The sequence below is a fragment of the Homalodisca vitripennis genome, chromosome 7 (assembly GCF_021130785.1).
Source record: "Homalodisca vitripennis isolate AUS2020 chromosome 7, UT_GWSS_2.1, whole genome shotgun sequence".
In the NCBI taxonomy this organism is placed as follows: Eukaryota; Metazoa; Arthropoda; class Insecta; order Hemiptera; family Cicadellidae; genus Homalodisca; species Homalodisca vitripennis.
Genome location: NC_060213.1, coordinates 147,014,188 through 147,029,483, shown reverse-complemented (window position 1 = coordinate 147,029,483; position 15,296 = coordinate 147,014,188). Strand labels below are relative to the sequence as shown.

The following is a 15,296-nucleotide window of genomic DNA, read 5'->3' as shown; positions in this document are numbered from 1 at the left end:
GCAATATTTTGGAAGCGATGGTTACATTTCAATGTATAAGAGAGCAATCTGGTGTTTTACAAACAGCTGAAAATGGAGCTAAGCCCAACAACTTGGGAGAGTTGAAGGTGGCGGACTTTTAGCATGGTTAGCCAAACCCAGCCCAATCATCAACCAATATTAAACAACTGTAACCAATATGAGGTTTTGATCACAGTATATTAGTTTATTTACGATTTCACGATTTATCACGTCTCTTAATATCAGCCCAACAAAGAAAAAAACAGCAGCTTTGTAATTAATAACCAAATTGGCCACAGTTTCTCTTATCGGTCGATCATGGACCCACAACAATGCTATATCTCCACATCTACTGTAACTTAATGTGTCAGCAAACACAATTATTGGCAGTTTAAATGAGACATCTGCTTGAAGAAGATGATTGCCCACAGCGACTCCGTAACATTTCACAAATTTAATTGCATTAACATTTATTTGACGTTGTGTGAACAGCAAAAGTAAGACAGTAAATTGTCATAAATTATATGATTAACTTGTTTTGAGATGAAGGAGAATTTGCTCTGAGTAATAATTAACATTGCGTAGATTAAGATTTCACCGATTTCGTATATCAGGTAGACCAACATATGCGCATTGTAAGTATTTCTCCCTAGAAACTGATTAATCCGAATATTCACATAAATGCTGAGGAACGCTACATTTTAGTATGTACTGGATAGTTTGTGTAATGACGAATTTTCACTATAAAGGTACTCAACTATATCTAATATCTGAATATATTTAAATGGTTATATACAGTGTCTTAAGTCCCATACCTACTATTACCTTTCTTATGAGTAGATATTAATTTATTTACTTTGGAGCACGTTTATATGAAAAACTGTTTTCTGGTGTATGTAATTTTTTAAATGCATTTACAACAATTTTGACTTACACCCAAACCATCCCATTTTGGGAGAAGGGTCAAACATTTTCATACATCAAAAGCTCCTCAGTTATTCACATAAACATGCCGCACTTCATCTCTATTCATAAGAAAGTTTATGTGGTGGACTTTTCATTAAAGATCGAATCACGAAAATTACTTGCTACACCAGGACTCGAACCCAAGTCTAACTTGCCGGGTGAGTGTGCTACCATTTCACCACAGAGCCCTTACTCGATATAATTCAATTATTTTGTTTTTGGCCATTCCTGTCAAATATTAAGGAAACTTACATAAGATCAGAAGAACAAATTCCTGTCAAATGACTGTTTAATATTTATTAAATGTGTATTTACGGCAATAGCCTAATTTAATTTCAATAAAGGTTGAATCACAAAAAGTACTTGATCCACCGATACTTGAACCAGGGTCTCTCTTGTTTGGGCTTGAGCCTGCTGTATTGCAACTAGACTGTTACGGTAAGAATTGACTGCCCAAGTACAGAATACAGAATAAAGTCTTTCCATTGACCATTTGACGGTTAGAATGTTACTGTTTTTAGTAAAATATCCAAAATCCTGTTATCCTGTCACACCTTTCATCACCAATAACAAACTTTAAATAATGAATATGATGATGGTAAATTTCCAAAATCTTGCTATCTTATCAAACCTTTCATAGTCAATAACAAACTTTAAAGAATGAATGTTACTTCTGTTAGAATATTGCATTGTATGAATATAATATTTTTTATAAACATCCCACTGCATAAAAGAACATTATTCATTAATATCTCTACATAACATTGTATTTAGAACAGACGCATTCAAGATTTAGTGTGCTTACAACCTATGAGTTATTTTGTAAACCTGGAATATATATACCCAGGCCACTCTTTTACTTCACTCGTGTCAGATTGCGATGAGGTGTGGTGAATCATAACTTATCAAATTATTGAAACTCAGATATTTTATTTATAACAAATAGAATCCTGCATAAAAGCACCTAATAGAGAAAAACGTATTGAATTTTCTCTCTAAAAATATAGAAAATAAATGCTATTCAATAACAAGGTTCAATGCTATTCAAAACCTTATTTTGAAACATTTTTGAAGCTGGTACAAATGGTTTTATGAGATGTATATTTTAATATATACCATGAAAACTATAACAGTCGCATTGTTAGCATGGTAGGTAGGTTTTAGATTAGTTTTTGCCTACATATTTGATAATTAAATAGACTGCCTTGTGTAGCAAACTTGCCACCATGACTGCTGGCGTCGGCTCAGTTTGAATCATCCAAATATACTATCAGAGGTTCATGGCTAACTTAACTAATTAATTTAATATATTAAAGCAATATTGCCTCGCTTAGTCTCAAAGGCTAAATAGAGGTTTAAGACGTGGCGTTTGATAAACTTAGTTTTAGACTCTGTCAATCCAGATTGACTTTGATTCGCGCAAATACTCCCCTGAACCAGAGAAGCAGATACTTTGTGCAAGTGACGTTAACAGTTCTTCTTAGAAACCCTGACGGTGATTTATTAAACATAAATTAAAATATGCGTTCATTTTTCCTTAAAAATCACTCTAATCCCTTTAATTTATGGATTAGTAATCTAATTTTCTTTCTATATTTCCTATCTTTAGGGAGGTTTTCTTAAGGGACTATAAATTTAAAAAAATTTTCATCCAATAACAGATTACATCACCAGGGGCGTAACGCACCTAGCGATTACAACTGATACATACAGGAAGTAAGATGCCTCAATGTGGTGTATCAGCTCTGTTTATATTCAGTTGATAGCCTCTTTACTCTAAAGGTTAGTTTTGAGCGTAGGACAACAGCTTAATATTGTCGTTATCGAGTAAAGTATATGTAAAAAAGCAATGTAACAATATACTCATCTCTTCATTATTCGAACAAGAGAAGAGTAATCTGAACATTTTTGTAAAAGGGATTTTAAAGAGACTTCCAGCCCGTACATGTTCTCCATGTTCCTACATCATTAATTAAAATCTGGAACTCCTTTCATCCCCTAATTAGTCAGGTGTAAGTGTTCTGTGCACAAGAGCAAACAGGCCAATTACTCACGAGTGCTTTCATTTATTTCACCTTGTTCTACGTAAACTTTCGTAGAATCATAGTTTTAATGCAATTAAACAAGATATTAGCATAAACCATTTTAAGAGTTTATTATATGTTGTCATATTTTTAATGTCTATAGCCTTTCGTGTCCAAGCAGTTTTATTTTTCTTCCTCTTTGATTATTGTCACATTTCCAAATCAATTTTATAATTGTATATCGTTAATTAAATGGATGGAAATTATTCAAATAATCGAACAGAACGTACCGTCTGATGTAACACGTCTGTTTATTGTTTGCTTTGTGTGCTTTGTTCATAGTTCTCGCTATGTGTATTGTTCATATTATGCAATGTTACATTTAGGTTCTTTGATTAGGTTCATGAGCAGTATGTATATGAATTCATATGTAAAAATTGTATAGCAATGCTAGAACGCCTTAAATATTCGAATGTGTTTTTTATTGATACATTTCTGTGTTCGTGTTTAATTTGTTATTTTACAGCCTTATTTGCAATTTTATTCGTATCTCGATGAAGTTAAACTCGAAATATTGAGTGTATTGATTATATGTTTGTATTCCTTAATATAAATATAAGATGACAAAAATCTACTGATCGTGTTTAAGGAGTTCAGGTTTTCAGAACACTTTATTAGAAGGTCACTGATTAATGAAAGAAACCAACAGAACTCAACCAATAATTAATAGTATAACAAAAAATAATTTTTAAAAATAAATGCAAAAAACCATTTCCAATCATGTTTTATATTTGTAAATGTTTACATATAACTAATCATTTACAGAAAAGAAGGAAAAAACAATCACCTTAGGTTTAATTCATCTGGTTGCCTTGATTTTAAAATTCGTTAATGTGAGATTTCAACATTTCTTAAATTAAGCAGATAAGTATTTTGGTTGGGATTTGGCTCTAAATGGTAAAATTACTTTTATTTCGAAACGGTTTTCTAATTTATGTTGGTTATGTTGAATCGCATGAGCAGATAAGAGTATCTCATTATTTTTACAATATGGAACCGATGATTGCTCATTCTCATTCTTAATGGAGTGATGGTTTTTCCAATACAATCTTTGAGACAGAAATGACAGGTTTGTATAAATGTCGGTTTTGTGGGACAACCAATGTTCCCTTTAATAGGACATTTTTTTCGGTTGTACTACTTTTAACAAATTTAGAATTTATTACAATTTTACAAATGCCACATTTTGGCTCGTTACAACGATTGTATAAGACGTTACGTTTGATTTTATTACTTCTTAAATTGCCCTTATAGTTTAACTTCGGTCTAGAGAAATTTTGTTTTAATTTATAGGTTTTTAAAGATTATTTTAGTGGACTTAGAAAATAAATTTCTAGTTTCAGGTGAAGACTCCAAGATGGAAATTTTAGGTGTTTTTCGAAGCACTGTTTTGGACAGACGTTTAGGACACTCCTTCAAAAAGTATATTATACATTCTAATTATGTAATTTTAAAAATCATATTGATCCCTACAAAGATTTTTTCCCTTTATTGATAAACTCTTATGGATTAAATTTGAATTGGATAGTAGTTGATGAAATACAAATATTGCATTTTGCTGCAGTCTTTGATATGAACTGTTGTTTTCAAATTATAATTTTTTTATAAATACATCAGTTTTTAAGAATGTTACTGAATCTGGTGAGATAACTATTGTGAAGTTTAAAGTACTAAATTTATTGAGATTGAAAAAACAGTTAAGTTTGTTTGATACAATACTACCATTTTATAAAAATATCATCAATTTACCTGAACCAAATTAGAGGTGTACAATTTTGACTAATTAAAAAATTCTTTTCGAATAGTACCAAACAAATATTGGTATAAAAAGGAGCTATCCGTGTGCCCATAGCAGTTCATTTAGTTTAAAGGTAATATTGGTCTTTAAGTTTTTTGTATTTGAAAAATTCAGGATTTTTGACGGAGGGCAATTTGAGACAATCCTGGGCTGCAAACAATAGTTAGGTATGTGGACCATAAACGTGACTCTAAACCATTAAGTAGAAATGTTATTGATCTGTGTCAAATTAAGATATAGAAATGTTAAAATATTAACACTAACATTATATTTCTAAGAAAACTGAATAAGTTAAAAGCAAGTGCAATCCATTAATTTAAAGAAAGAGAACTTCTAAGAACTGCCGTTTCAAGACATTTCGCTATTCTAGTTATAGCTTAAGGGCTTCTAAAGTTTGAAGGAGTGTTCTATTCCCAGAACTCTTCCTTAAAACGAACAATGGTTCTATTTTACGTTAGCACATATAGCTTGCGCTAAATTTGTTGCTATAAGAACTATCTCTAAATATAATGTTTATTATTTCACAACTGAATTTTTATTATTTTTAAGAGGGATTTTCATCTTATGAAACATAGCAGTTCTTCATTTGAGACATTATATTTTTCATTCTCTACTTATTCCACTTTTTTTAATTTCCATGGTGTTGTTTTTTTTTTAGATTTTTCATTTATTTTGTGTAGACTCGTATTAGTATCGAGAATTTAGGACAATAAAAGAATATATTTTAATTTTTTTCCAAAGACTGATTTATTGAGATTAAAGAGAGGTTTTACATTAATTTCGAGTGGCTCAAACAGTGGTCCAGGAAAGCCATACTATAATCTATGGTGTGTGTATTCACAACCACAAAATGTACCTCCTTTACTTCTGACGGCTGACGGGTACATTTGTTCTTACGCTTTGTACTTTCAACTGCATATCGTCTCAGCATCTCACCCTCATTTTGATTCCATATTCGTTCGGCTGTGTCTATAGGAATATATTGTATTTACTTAGGACTTGTATCGTTAAAACAATACTGCATTACGTACTTATTCTATTAACACTTTTTAAACGATTGGTATTATTTCCGTAAGAAATTGAGGAGTTTTTAGCTCTGTTAAGCAGGAATAGATGTGGCTCAACTTTTCTCTGCAATAGGGATAGTGCAATACACCCTTATTGATAAAATCTGTTTGAAAAAATGTAAATTCTAATGTTTAACAAAATTATCCTGAACTGAAAACTGGATGTTTTTTAATTATATTTTAATCATAGTGACAACTTGATAGTTTTTGAATAATGAAATAGTAACATGTACAACAAACACGTTGCGACAGTGATAAAGCATGCCTATGGAGGGGGCACTGACTTGTGTTAATAGACACTAACTGTTAATGTTAATGTTACATAGCTAAACACTATCGGATAACTGGTGAGTTCCCACAGGATACTAAAGTAATTGATTTATTGCTGTCCAGTGTGGTCACGATTAGCTCATAACCAGTTAACTGTAGGCGATTTAAGCTCTCATTACTGTCTACTAGACCCCAGCAGACACTCTACATTCTACACTCTAGTCATACCATTTGGTTTCCTAAAAGTACTATCGTTTCTGATATAAGAATTACACTGTTATTATTTTTTTTTTAAGTATCAGTAAAAGTAAAGTAAACTGTGTATTATTTTACCAGGCGAAGTCAGGGCAGGAAGCCCGCTGTAACAAAACCTGGGGACCAACGTCTTAAAGGTGATTTCCAAACCTGTGAAAACGATAAAAAATACCAAATTCAAACTTAGCACAAAGAATTTATGAGTATTTCAGCTTAATTCGTTAGCTAGGAAGGTACGCCTTGTTGTTTGTATATGGCAGCCGTCTAAAATTGAACAAATTTAGTTATTTATGATTTAGAGAAAAATCAGTATTCTGAAATGCTTATAATATTTTCTACACTTATTGTGATAAACAATAGTTATATTTTGAGCGGTTTTAGAGATATTGAGTATATTAAAATCCCATGAGAATGAATTAATACCTATTTTTTCCTGCGCCGCAGTTACTATTTTTAATAAAGATATTTTAGAATGATTGATTACTCGTTTACGATAATGCAAATGTAGCGTAATATTACGTATTTTTTATAACAAACATATATTTTTACTCGATGAATAAAAGTGCCACTTTTTAAAATATCCTGTGATTTACACAGTTTGTTAACAAATTTCTTTCTTTAGCTATTTTCTCGTTACCACTATGGTTACCCGTAAGAACAGTGTAAAAATATTCGCTAATGATCAGCCAAATCCATGGAGTGACATATATCATCATAGAACTCAGTGCTCTTAATATATAAATACAGCTTCATGCATAATGTTAAGTCTATAGATCATTTCGTTTTCGATAAATCGTGCAAAGAGACAGACAGATTTACATAATTAAATTTTCTAGTCTCTCGAGTAACAATACAATAATTTCATTTTTTGTAATCCACCCATTCTTTGGAATAAATAACATATGTAAAAAAACTTGGAATGACTAGTCACCGCATCAAGTAAAGGTGACTAGCACAATGAAAATAAACAAGAACTTCTTACATCAAACAGTCTAAATATTACTTGTAACCTAGCGGTCCGCTGCAGTGTCAGCACTTATTTATTTGACTGAACCAAAGTACACTTTACATTAATACGAGTAAGTAAGATAAACTAAGTAAACTATCACTTCACTAAGTAACCTCGCCAGTAGGTGAACTAAAAACATCCAATACATTAAATAAAGCCTAACAGTTGAATACTTTAAAATATTTACACAAACGCAAATAAACTTTTAAACAGAAATTTTCTGGGATAAAATTTTTTTTATTATTTGTTTAAAAATTAGTACAGCATGATTAATGTATTTCGTGAGAGTAAAGGCAAAGTTACTGCTGCTAGAAGCCAGATTGTGTAGTCGGTTTTTGGCCAATAAATAATTACTAAGTAATTTATTCGATGGTGTACTCATTGCAAATAAGTGTTTGTTATTTTGTAATCTTTTCTACATAACAGAGTTAGGCTTGCTGTTGTTTATACTATTATTGTACAGTATAAACTTGTTTTTGTTAGAAATTTATTTTCTTAAAAGGCTAGGCAATAAATATCAAACGCTTTCCTGTACTTGAGTTACAATTCCAATGATGATGTTTTAATGGGGGCCCAACTTGCCTGAAATAATTTTGATTAACCGAAATAAGCTGGTCCATTCAACTTTAGCTCACCCATCAATCTACAAGCAATAAAAAAAAAAATATTATTCCAGGGTTTTTTTATGGTATTTGATTCTTGCACTCAAAACATAAATATTTTAAATTCCTGGAAACTTTAACCCCAAACGAATTCATTTAAATAGGCAACGCCTCTTCATATACCCGTATAACCGCTACACTACATATTTCCTCCACGTTTGACAATTCTTGGCTTCTATCAAGCCATTCTTTGCCAAATTCTCCGTCCCTTAAATAATGGCTGTAAAAATGGGGTTGTTTCCCAAACCCGGTGGCTTTGCATTTCGATACACGTGTAGGACGCGTGGTTCCAGAATGGTGAATTGGTGTACATAAAACGTATTTAAATAAATGCTATATATAATCCTAATAAAGATTTATTCATAAAAAGGACTTGCTCCGCCGCGCCGGATCTCGACCCACTTAAAAAAGTAAAAGTAATTTTATTTTTAATGTTCATTGAGGCTCAAAATTTCATTCTTTATATTAAAAAACAAACGTTATTTCAAATAAATAAATAATATTTTATTAAATAATTTATTGAAATTAATAATTTAAATCTTAACATTGAATTTTTTTAGCATTTAGTATTTAGTACTCAGTAATTACTTCTTAGTACTTTTCAACTTGCTTCTCAAGTCGATGGTCATAAATAATTAGTTCTGTGGATTACATTTATAAATAACTGTTAATCGTTTCTTAACACAATATTATTTAGTAGTTTTACATCTTAAATTGAGTACTTCTTAAGAATCTAATCATAATAATTAAAAATATTGTATATAAAACCAAATTAGTTATATAAGTACTCTTAAAACTTGCCTTATGACTGCCTTTTATTCGCATTATCATTGTTAAACTTTTTTAAATTAGAACTGTGGCGAAAGTTGATTATTACTGAATCTGGTCCTTTTCGAGGTACCCTAGTAAATGAAGACTTAGAGTCTAAATAAAATTCGGAATGTTTATTTTTATCAATTCTAAAAATATTATAATTCAATGGTTCAATCTTATCCATTAAGAAATTTAGTAAGAATATAAACTGAGGAACCAATAGAAAACTAAAATGATAACCATATAAAAGTTTATATCATTGTTTGACAATAAACTCTAATTTAAAAGCACCAGCAGAATTTAAAATATCATATTTTTATTTAAAGCAACCCCAAATAATTTGTGTTTTGAAAAGGTTAGGGGTAAAAATAAAATCTTTACATTGCCTTTAATTTGAATATAGGAGCCATAACTATTTCCTAACTTATTTAATTATCTACACCTGCATAGTACAAATACAATATACTCAAACTATTATCAATATAAATAATTATTTAAAATAAACTAATTTAATTAATTATAATTGGACGTATTCATCTCAGACTGTAATTAACAATATTAATATGTTGAATATAATATGACTAAAATATGCACAACACATTTGTCTATTTAATTATCAAGCATTATGGGTGGTCTTAAACATTGTTTGAAACAGAAACACTTTGATCATGTTCCTAAATGTAACAAATGACTTGAAAACTAAATTTAACTCTAAGTAAAAATAAATAAATAATGAAAAACAATTATTTACGTACATTGGTAGTAATATCAGCCGTAAATGTCATGGGTAGGTAATTGTATTTAAAACGAAATTAAATATAGCCATATACAAATTTTGGCATCCAAAGTCAGTGGAAGAGCCAAACATATTAGGACATATTATCGGACTATCGTTTTGCTTCACATGAAACTCATACTACAATCATTCTAGACAATGTAAAATTGACTAGATGCCAAAGTTGTTGTGCCAAATTCAAATGACACTTGTTTCACTATTATTTTCTACTTGTTTTTACTACAAAAATCCAAAATCTAGTTTTTCTGTTAAACATTTTAAAATTTAACATTTACAAAATTTTTATTAATATATTCATAATTTTATGTATTACAGGAAGAAAAGCTCTGAATATGAGATATTATATTTATAGCTAGTAATATCCATTTGAATATTTGTAAGGATGTTTTCTTAAAGTTAAACATTTAGCTTTCATGTTATTGTTATCAATGGAGATATAAAAGAGCGGATGGATTGTTTATAGTAAGTCTGGATACTAGAGTAAGAGTTCAAGTCTTCAAGGAACTTCTTTTCTTCACAGAATATTCGTCTGTGAAGAATGGCATTGTTATCAATGGAGATATAAAAGAGCGGATGGATTGTTTATAGTAAGTCTGGATACTAGAGTAAGAGTTCAAGTCTTCAAGGAACTTCTTTTCTTCACAGAATATTCGTCTGTGAAGAATGGCATTGTTAGAGATGGTAGCTCGAATTTGAAGACAGTATGATCAACATTTAAATGCCTATTGGTGTAAACAACTTAAAGGAATTCCAGAAAATCCATAGCGAATAATGTCTTTTATTTTCAAGGAGAGGAAACCGAAAAACAGTAACCAAGATAAACAACAATATAAACTAAAATAGTAAATATTTTGTTGTTTTAAGTTCCACAAAAATTCCATAAGGTCTCTTGGAATGTGCTATCCAGACAATCCTCATGCAAAAATATAAGAGATCTCTTCGTATTGTTTAGTTCGTGATTATTAACTTTCAAACTTAATTCTAAGAACATTATCTAGTATATTATATGTATCCTACAAAACATTAATTTAAATATATTAATCTAACTACATATTTATCTTAATCCAACTACTATTTACACCTATTCTTTCTCGCACTCAACAATTTTAAAAGTTCATAATTTAAATACTTTTTTCTGGTTATCTAGTGTAAATGTCATTTACATTGAACAAAATGAAAAGTCGTATAGGTTAACCTTGAACAAGATTATATCAATAAATCACCATTGTCTTAGATTTGATTAAAAATTACCTTTTTATGTTGAAGAAGAACAAAATTGTTTCATCTACCAAGACAATAGACTTTAATAGAGCTGGCTGGCCTAGGGCGGGCGTCTTTTATCGAACTACTTTCAGTAATTTTCTTTCTCGTACATTCTTGTGCTTGTTTATTCTCCTTAAAAGGTATATCAAAGCATTACGGTTTTCATTTCATTCGTAAAACTTACTTTAGTATACCAATTGGGCTTTAGTTAATATTCTCAATTATGTCACAACGTACTCTTCTCTGTCCAGAACGGATAAATGACACTATAAACAGCAAGACTGTAAGCCCTCGCAGGCTGTGTTTATGAATGAAGCCCCGTTATGGAGGCGCTCCTCGAGGGCGCTTGTTTCAAAGGGCTATCATCACACTCCCTTCTTGTACACTCCAAACAATGTCCTCGGAACATGTACACCGTCAGTGTATAATAAAACCTTTTAGAGTTTTCAAAGTATAGAAACTGTGCTTGAGATCCATCGTTTAAGTGAATACCACAACCTGTTTTAAATCACGGTTGACAATTTTAACTTGGAGAATTTTAATGAACTGATACAAGCGTTGATTGTTTGTGAGATCACTTCTCAAACTGTTTGTCAAGAAGTGAGTTTCTCAGTTTTACCCTACAAGATGGAACATTAGTTTTGAGTTACTATTTACGACAAATGATCGTATTAGGTCTGCCTCACAATTTGTCATAAATTACCAAACGATCAGAAAAAATATATACGAAGTACCCACTTAAACGAAATATTCAAAACTACTTTAAAGCAAAATGATGTATAATAGGTTAGATAATAACATAAATACATTAAAGTGAGTGCCATAAAAATATTTAGGTATCACTAAGTTAAGTTTGTAATGATTTAATATTACTCACATTTTTGCTGAGTTATTATTTGTTTAAAGTTACGTGAGCATTAGTTTTACTGTACCAAACCATACAAATTACCCTTCATAGCATTGCAGTGACTGTTTTATTTTAGTAATAGTAACTAACCCAAATTTCACGAAGGACTCTTTATAAATGTACTTTGTATAAATACCAAATGTACACATAACACTTAATCAAATTCAGAATTTATTTAACTAATGTACAAAAACACGTCTAATAATGCTACACTTTGGTTCTAAACCAATTAAATTTTGAACTGATCTTACAAAAGTTACAAAGTTTTTATTCGATCCCGCTGTGTTTGCAGGTGTGAACATGTTCGTGAAACTAGACATTGTAATGTCCAAATTAGTATAAGAACAGGGAGTATTCAAATATTAAGTGATGTAACTAATAAAACCTCTCAGCATGAAACAGACTCTATTCCTCAAAACTGGGTTAGCGATAAGTCCACATGTTAAAGAGTTAAATGGATTTCTCAGAAAAACAGGAGATTCGTGTTGGAAACGTGACATCTACAGTTCAACTCTGCCCTAAGAATACACACCGATGTTAAGTAGTCATGTTATTCTTGGACATGGACCGAGTGTGTAGACCCCCCCCCACCATCCCCTCCAGACCAGAACTGACGATGTTCTGGAATGTGGATATTGTTCACGGCGCGGACGCGCGCTTATTGTCGTGTTTCCTCGCGGTTTCACACAACTTCTCTAATTCTTTGAACAACTATTTCGACATTTATTATTTCAAAAGCAACATAATCATTAGAAGGAAGTTCTTTTTATAATTTCTTGTAGTGGTCCAAAAGTGAAGATATTTGTACGATGTGACATAGTTTTAATGTTCTATGAAGATGGGGGATCTTAAGTCAACAGTGAACTACAAAAAGGAATATCGTCGCATACGAAGGTTGACCAGTAACATAGAAAAGGCACTATCGGTACGTACGTTTTTAATAGCTTCAAGTTACATATAATTTTTTTATTTCAATTCAAGTTTCCACTAATCAATGATCTTTAAATGAGTAATTCAAACTTACAGACTAAAAGAATCAACCTGATTAATTTACACATCTCCAATGAATACATACATTGATATAAAATACTTTTTGATTAAATAAACTATCTTTCCGACACTTAGTAATCATACGTAAATTTGTAAACGGACATAAATTAATTTAGTCAGCCTTACTTAAAAACTACCTCTTACCCTTTCGTATATATTCACTTGCATTTTCCCATTAAATATTAGCAAACATTACTTTTATGAGCGTTAGTGAAGTTCTTATATTTTGTATCTCTTTGCATGTTTTACCTATCTGCACATTTCAACAAGAATGAACAAATTCCGCTCAACAACGAATAATTTGGGAAAATCCGAAATTGTTTAACTACCGCCCTTATGACTTTCTCAAATTGACAACTATTTGAGGCCTGTAATATTGCTGAATACATTAGAAATATAAATAAAAGCTTGACATTTTTTTATAAAATTTCAACTAATTATGCAAATTTTATAATTAGGCACAAGGAAGAGTGACTGGAGGAAAGGCTACTAATATACAGCATGTATTTTAATTAATAACTGAAGTTAGAGATTTTGAATAAGTTCTGTCTTATAGAAATGATATATTAAAAGTAAAATTCAACTTTGAACAATTGAAGTAAATTACTTTTCTCCATAGTAACGTATTTTTTATTAAAATATCTTATACGAACGGTCTTTGTTAGTTCATATATTCGTATTCAGTAGTTTTCAGCGTCTCTCATTCATGATTAACTTTTTCATAATACAAAAATTTCTTCTAAATTTACCAATAATTTTGTTTTTCCCTATCTTCAGGGAAAGTATCTTAAAGGTTTGTCACAATAAACCAATACAACAGAGTACCAATGGCACAACGTATGTTTAATATTATTAGTTTGCTTTATTACCTTAGAATTAAAGTTACAAATGATATGCAATGAAAAGATTTGTTTACAGTAATAAAGAGATTTATTAACTTATTTATTATTATTATCAGAAAAGCTGTCGTATAGACGGACAGACAGAGAAACGTAATAGACGCCCTTTAACCCTTTCACCAAACCTCCTTGAATTAAGGGGAATCTATGTACCAAATATCAAGTGGGGATCTTTCTATCAAGAGTGTGACACTGGCGCGGTTTAGCGAGTTTAATCAACGTCGAGCGAGGCTGCTACTTGAATGGGTGACCGCTGAGCGATCTTATACTTGTAAGCAGCCCGCCTGCCCGTTGGTGGTGGTTCGGAAGTCACCTTTAAGCCGTTGGTCCCCAGGTTATGTTTTAGAAAGGAATTTTTAGCCCTAACTTCGCCTAGTAAGATAAGACATCTTTGTTTTACTTTAGAGTTATTAAACAGACAAACAGATAGACAGACGGCTTGCCCGATCGCCTTTAATGGAGCCCGACACCAAAACCAATGGAGTTGTTCTTATTTGGACCTAGACAAACCTATGTACCCTGTCTCAAGTTTCTAGGACTTTCTAGCAAGAGTTATTGCACAAATGGACAGACAAAACACAATTTTAGGAAGGGCCTGTCGGCTGGTTTATATACAGTCGAAAAGCACCAGCCTAACTCATAGATTGTGCGCAATATACGTAATAAAAATAGCAAATGAATTAAGGCAGGGCGCAGTTAATGATCGGAATAAAGTTTTCAAGTTAAAATTTGTTCTCTTTATAGGCCTATGTAAATTTTGAAGGCCAAGATATTTAAATTATAGCGAGGAATGAAAGAGGTTTTTGTACAACTATAAATAAATTTGGGCTATTATAACATTTGTGGGGATGAAATGAAAAATGTCTTTGTTTATAGAGGCGAAGTTAGGACTAAAAAGTCCTACTTAACCCTGTGATACACAGGTTGTCAAACCCTTAGAGGATATAGTAGTAGTAAGCTGTAAGAAAGAATGCTTCGTTGTATTAAAATGAACGAGAGATAGCTCGCGAGCCTCATTCATCGCTAGTCACTGGTGTGTGACGCGGGAAGTTACTTTACTAACTCGAGGGTCAGTGAAAGTTCCAGAGCTCCCCATTAAACCTAACGACTTGTAGAGCACTTACGCTATTTATTATGAATGCCCTTTCTCGCGTTACTTCTTCCATAGTAAATACAGCCGGAAGGTATTTGCTCTTGCCTTTCGAGAGGCTTCTCTTTTTAACGTACTAAACAAAACTTTTCATTTACACATTCATATATAACAATCAAGAAAAATGTATAACTGTATTTTCTATCTTTAAAACACATAACTAAAGTTTATAAGGTTAAGAAAAGTTTTATGATATAATTTGAAATAAAATTACGCTACAGCGTATAATATTTGGTATATTTATTCCTTAATGTATTATTATAGCCAAAACGCTCGAGTACACAGGCATTTTTACGTCATATAACTG

At 31.3% G+C, this 15,296-nt stretch overlaps 1 protein-coding gene across 5 annotated transcripts in view; it reads left to right on the top strand.

The window, feature by feature from the left end:
• Nucleotides 1-15,296, top strand: part of LOC124366479 (neo-calmodulin-like) — a 479,044-nt gene that overhangs the window by 413,611 nt on the left and 50,137 nt on the right. Inside the window, exon 1 of one of the 5 annotated variants that reach the window (XM_046823066.1) lies at nucleotides 12,532-12,815. The exons of the other annotated variants lie outside the window; for them this stretch is intronic. Within the exon in view, the coding sequence (XP_046679022.1) occupies nucleotides 12,723-12,815 (93 nt within the window). The 5' untranslated portion in view covers nucleotides 12,532-12,722. Of the gene's footprint in view, nucleotides 1-12,531; nucleotides 12,816-15,296 lie in introns of those variants that run through there. 5 annotated transcript variants of the gene reach the window in all.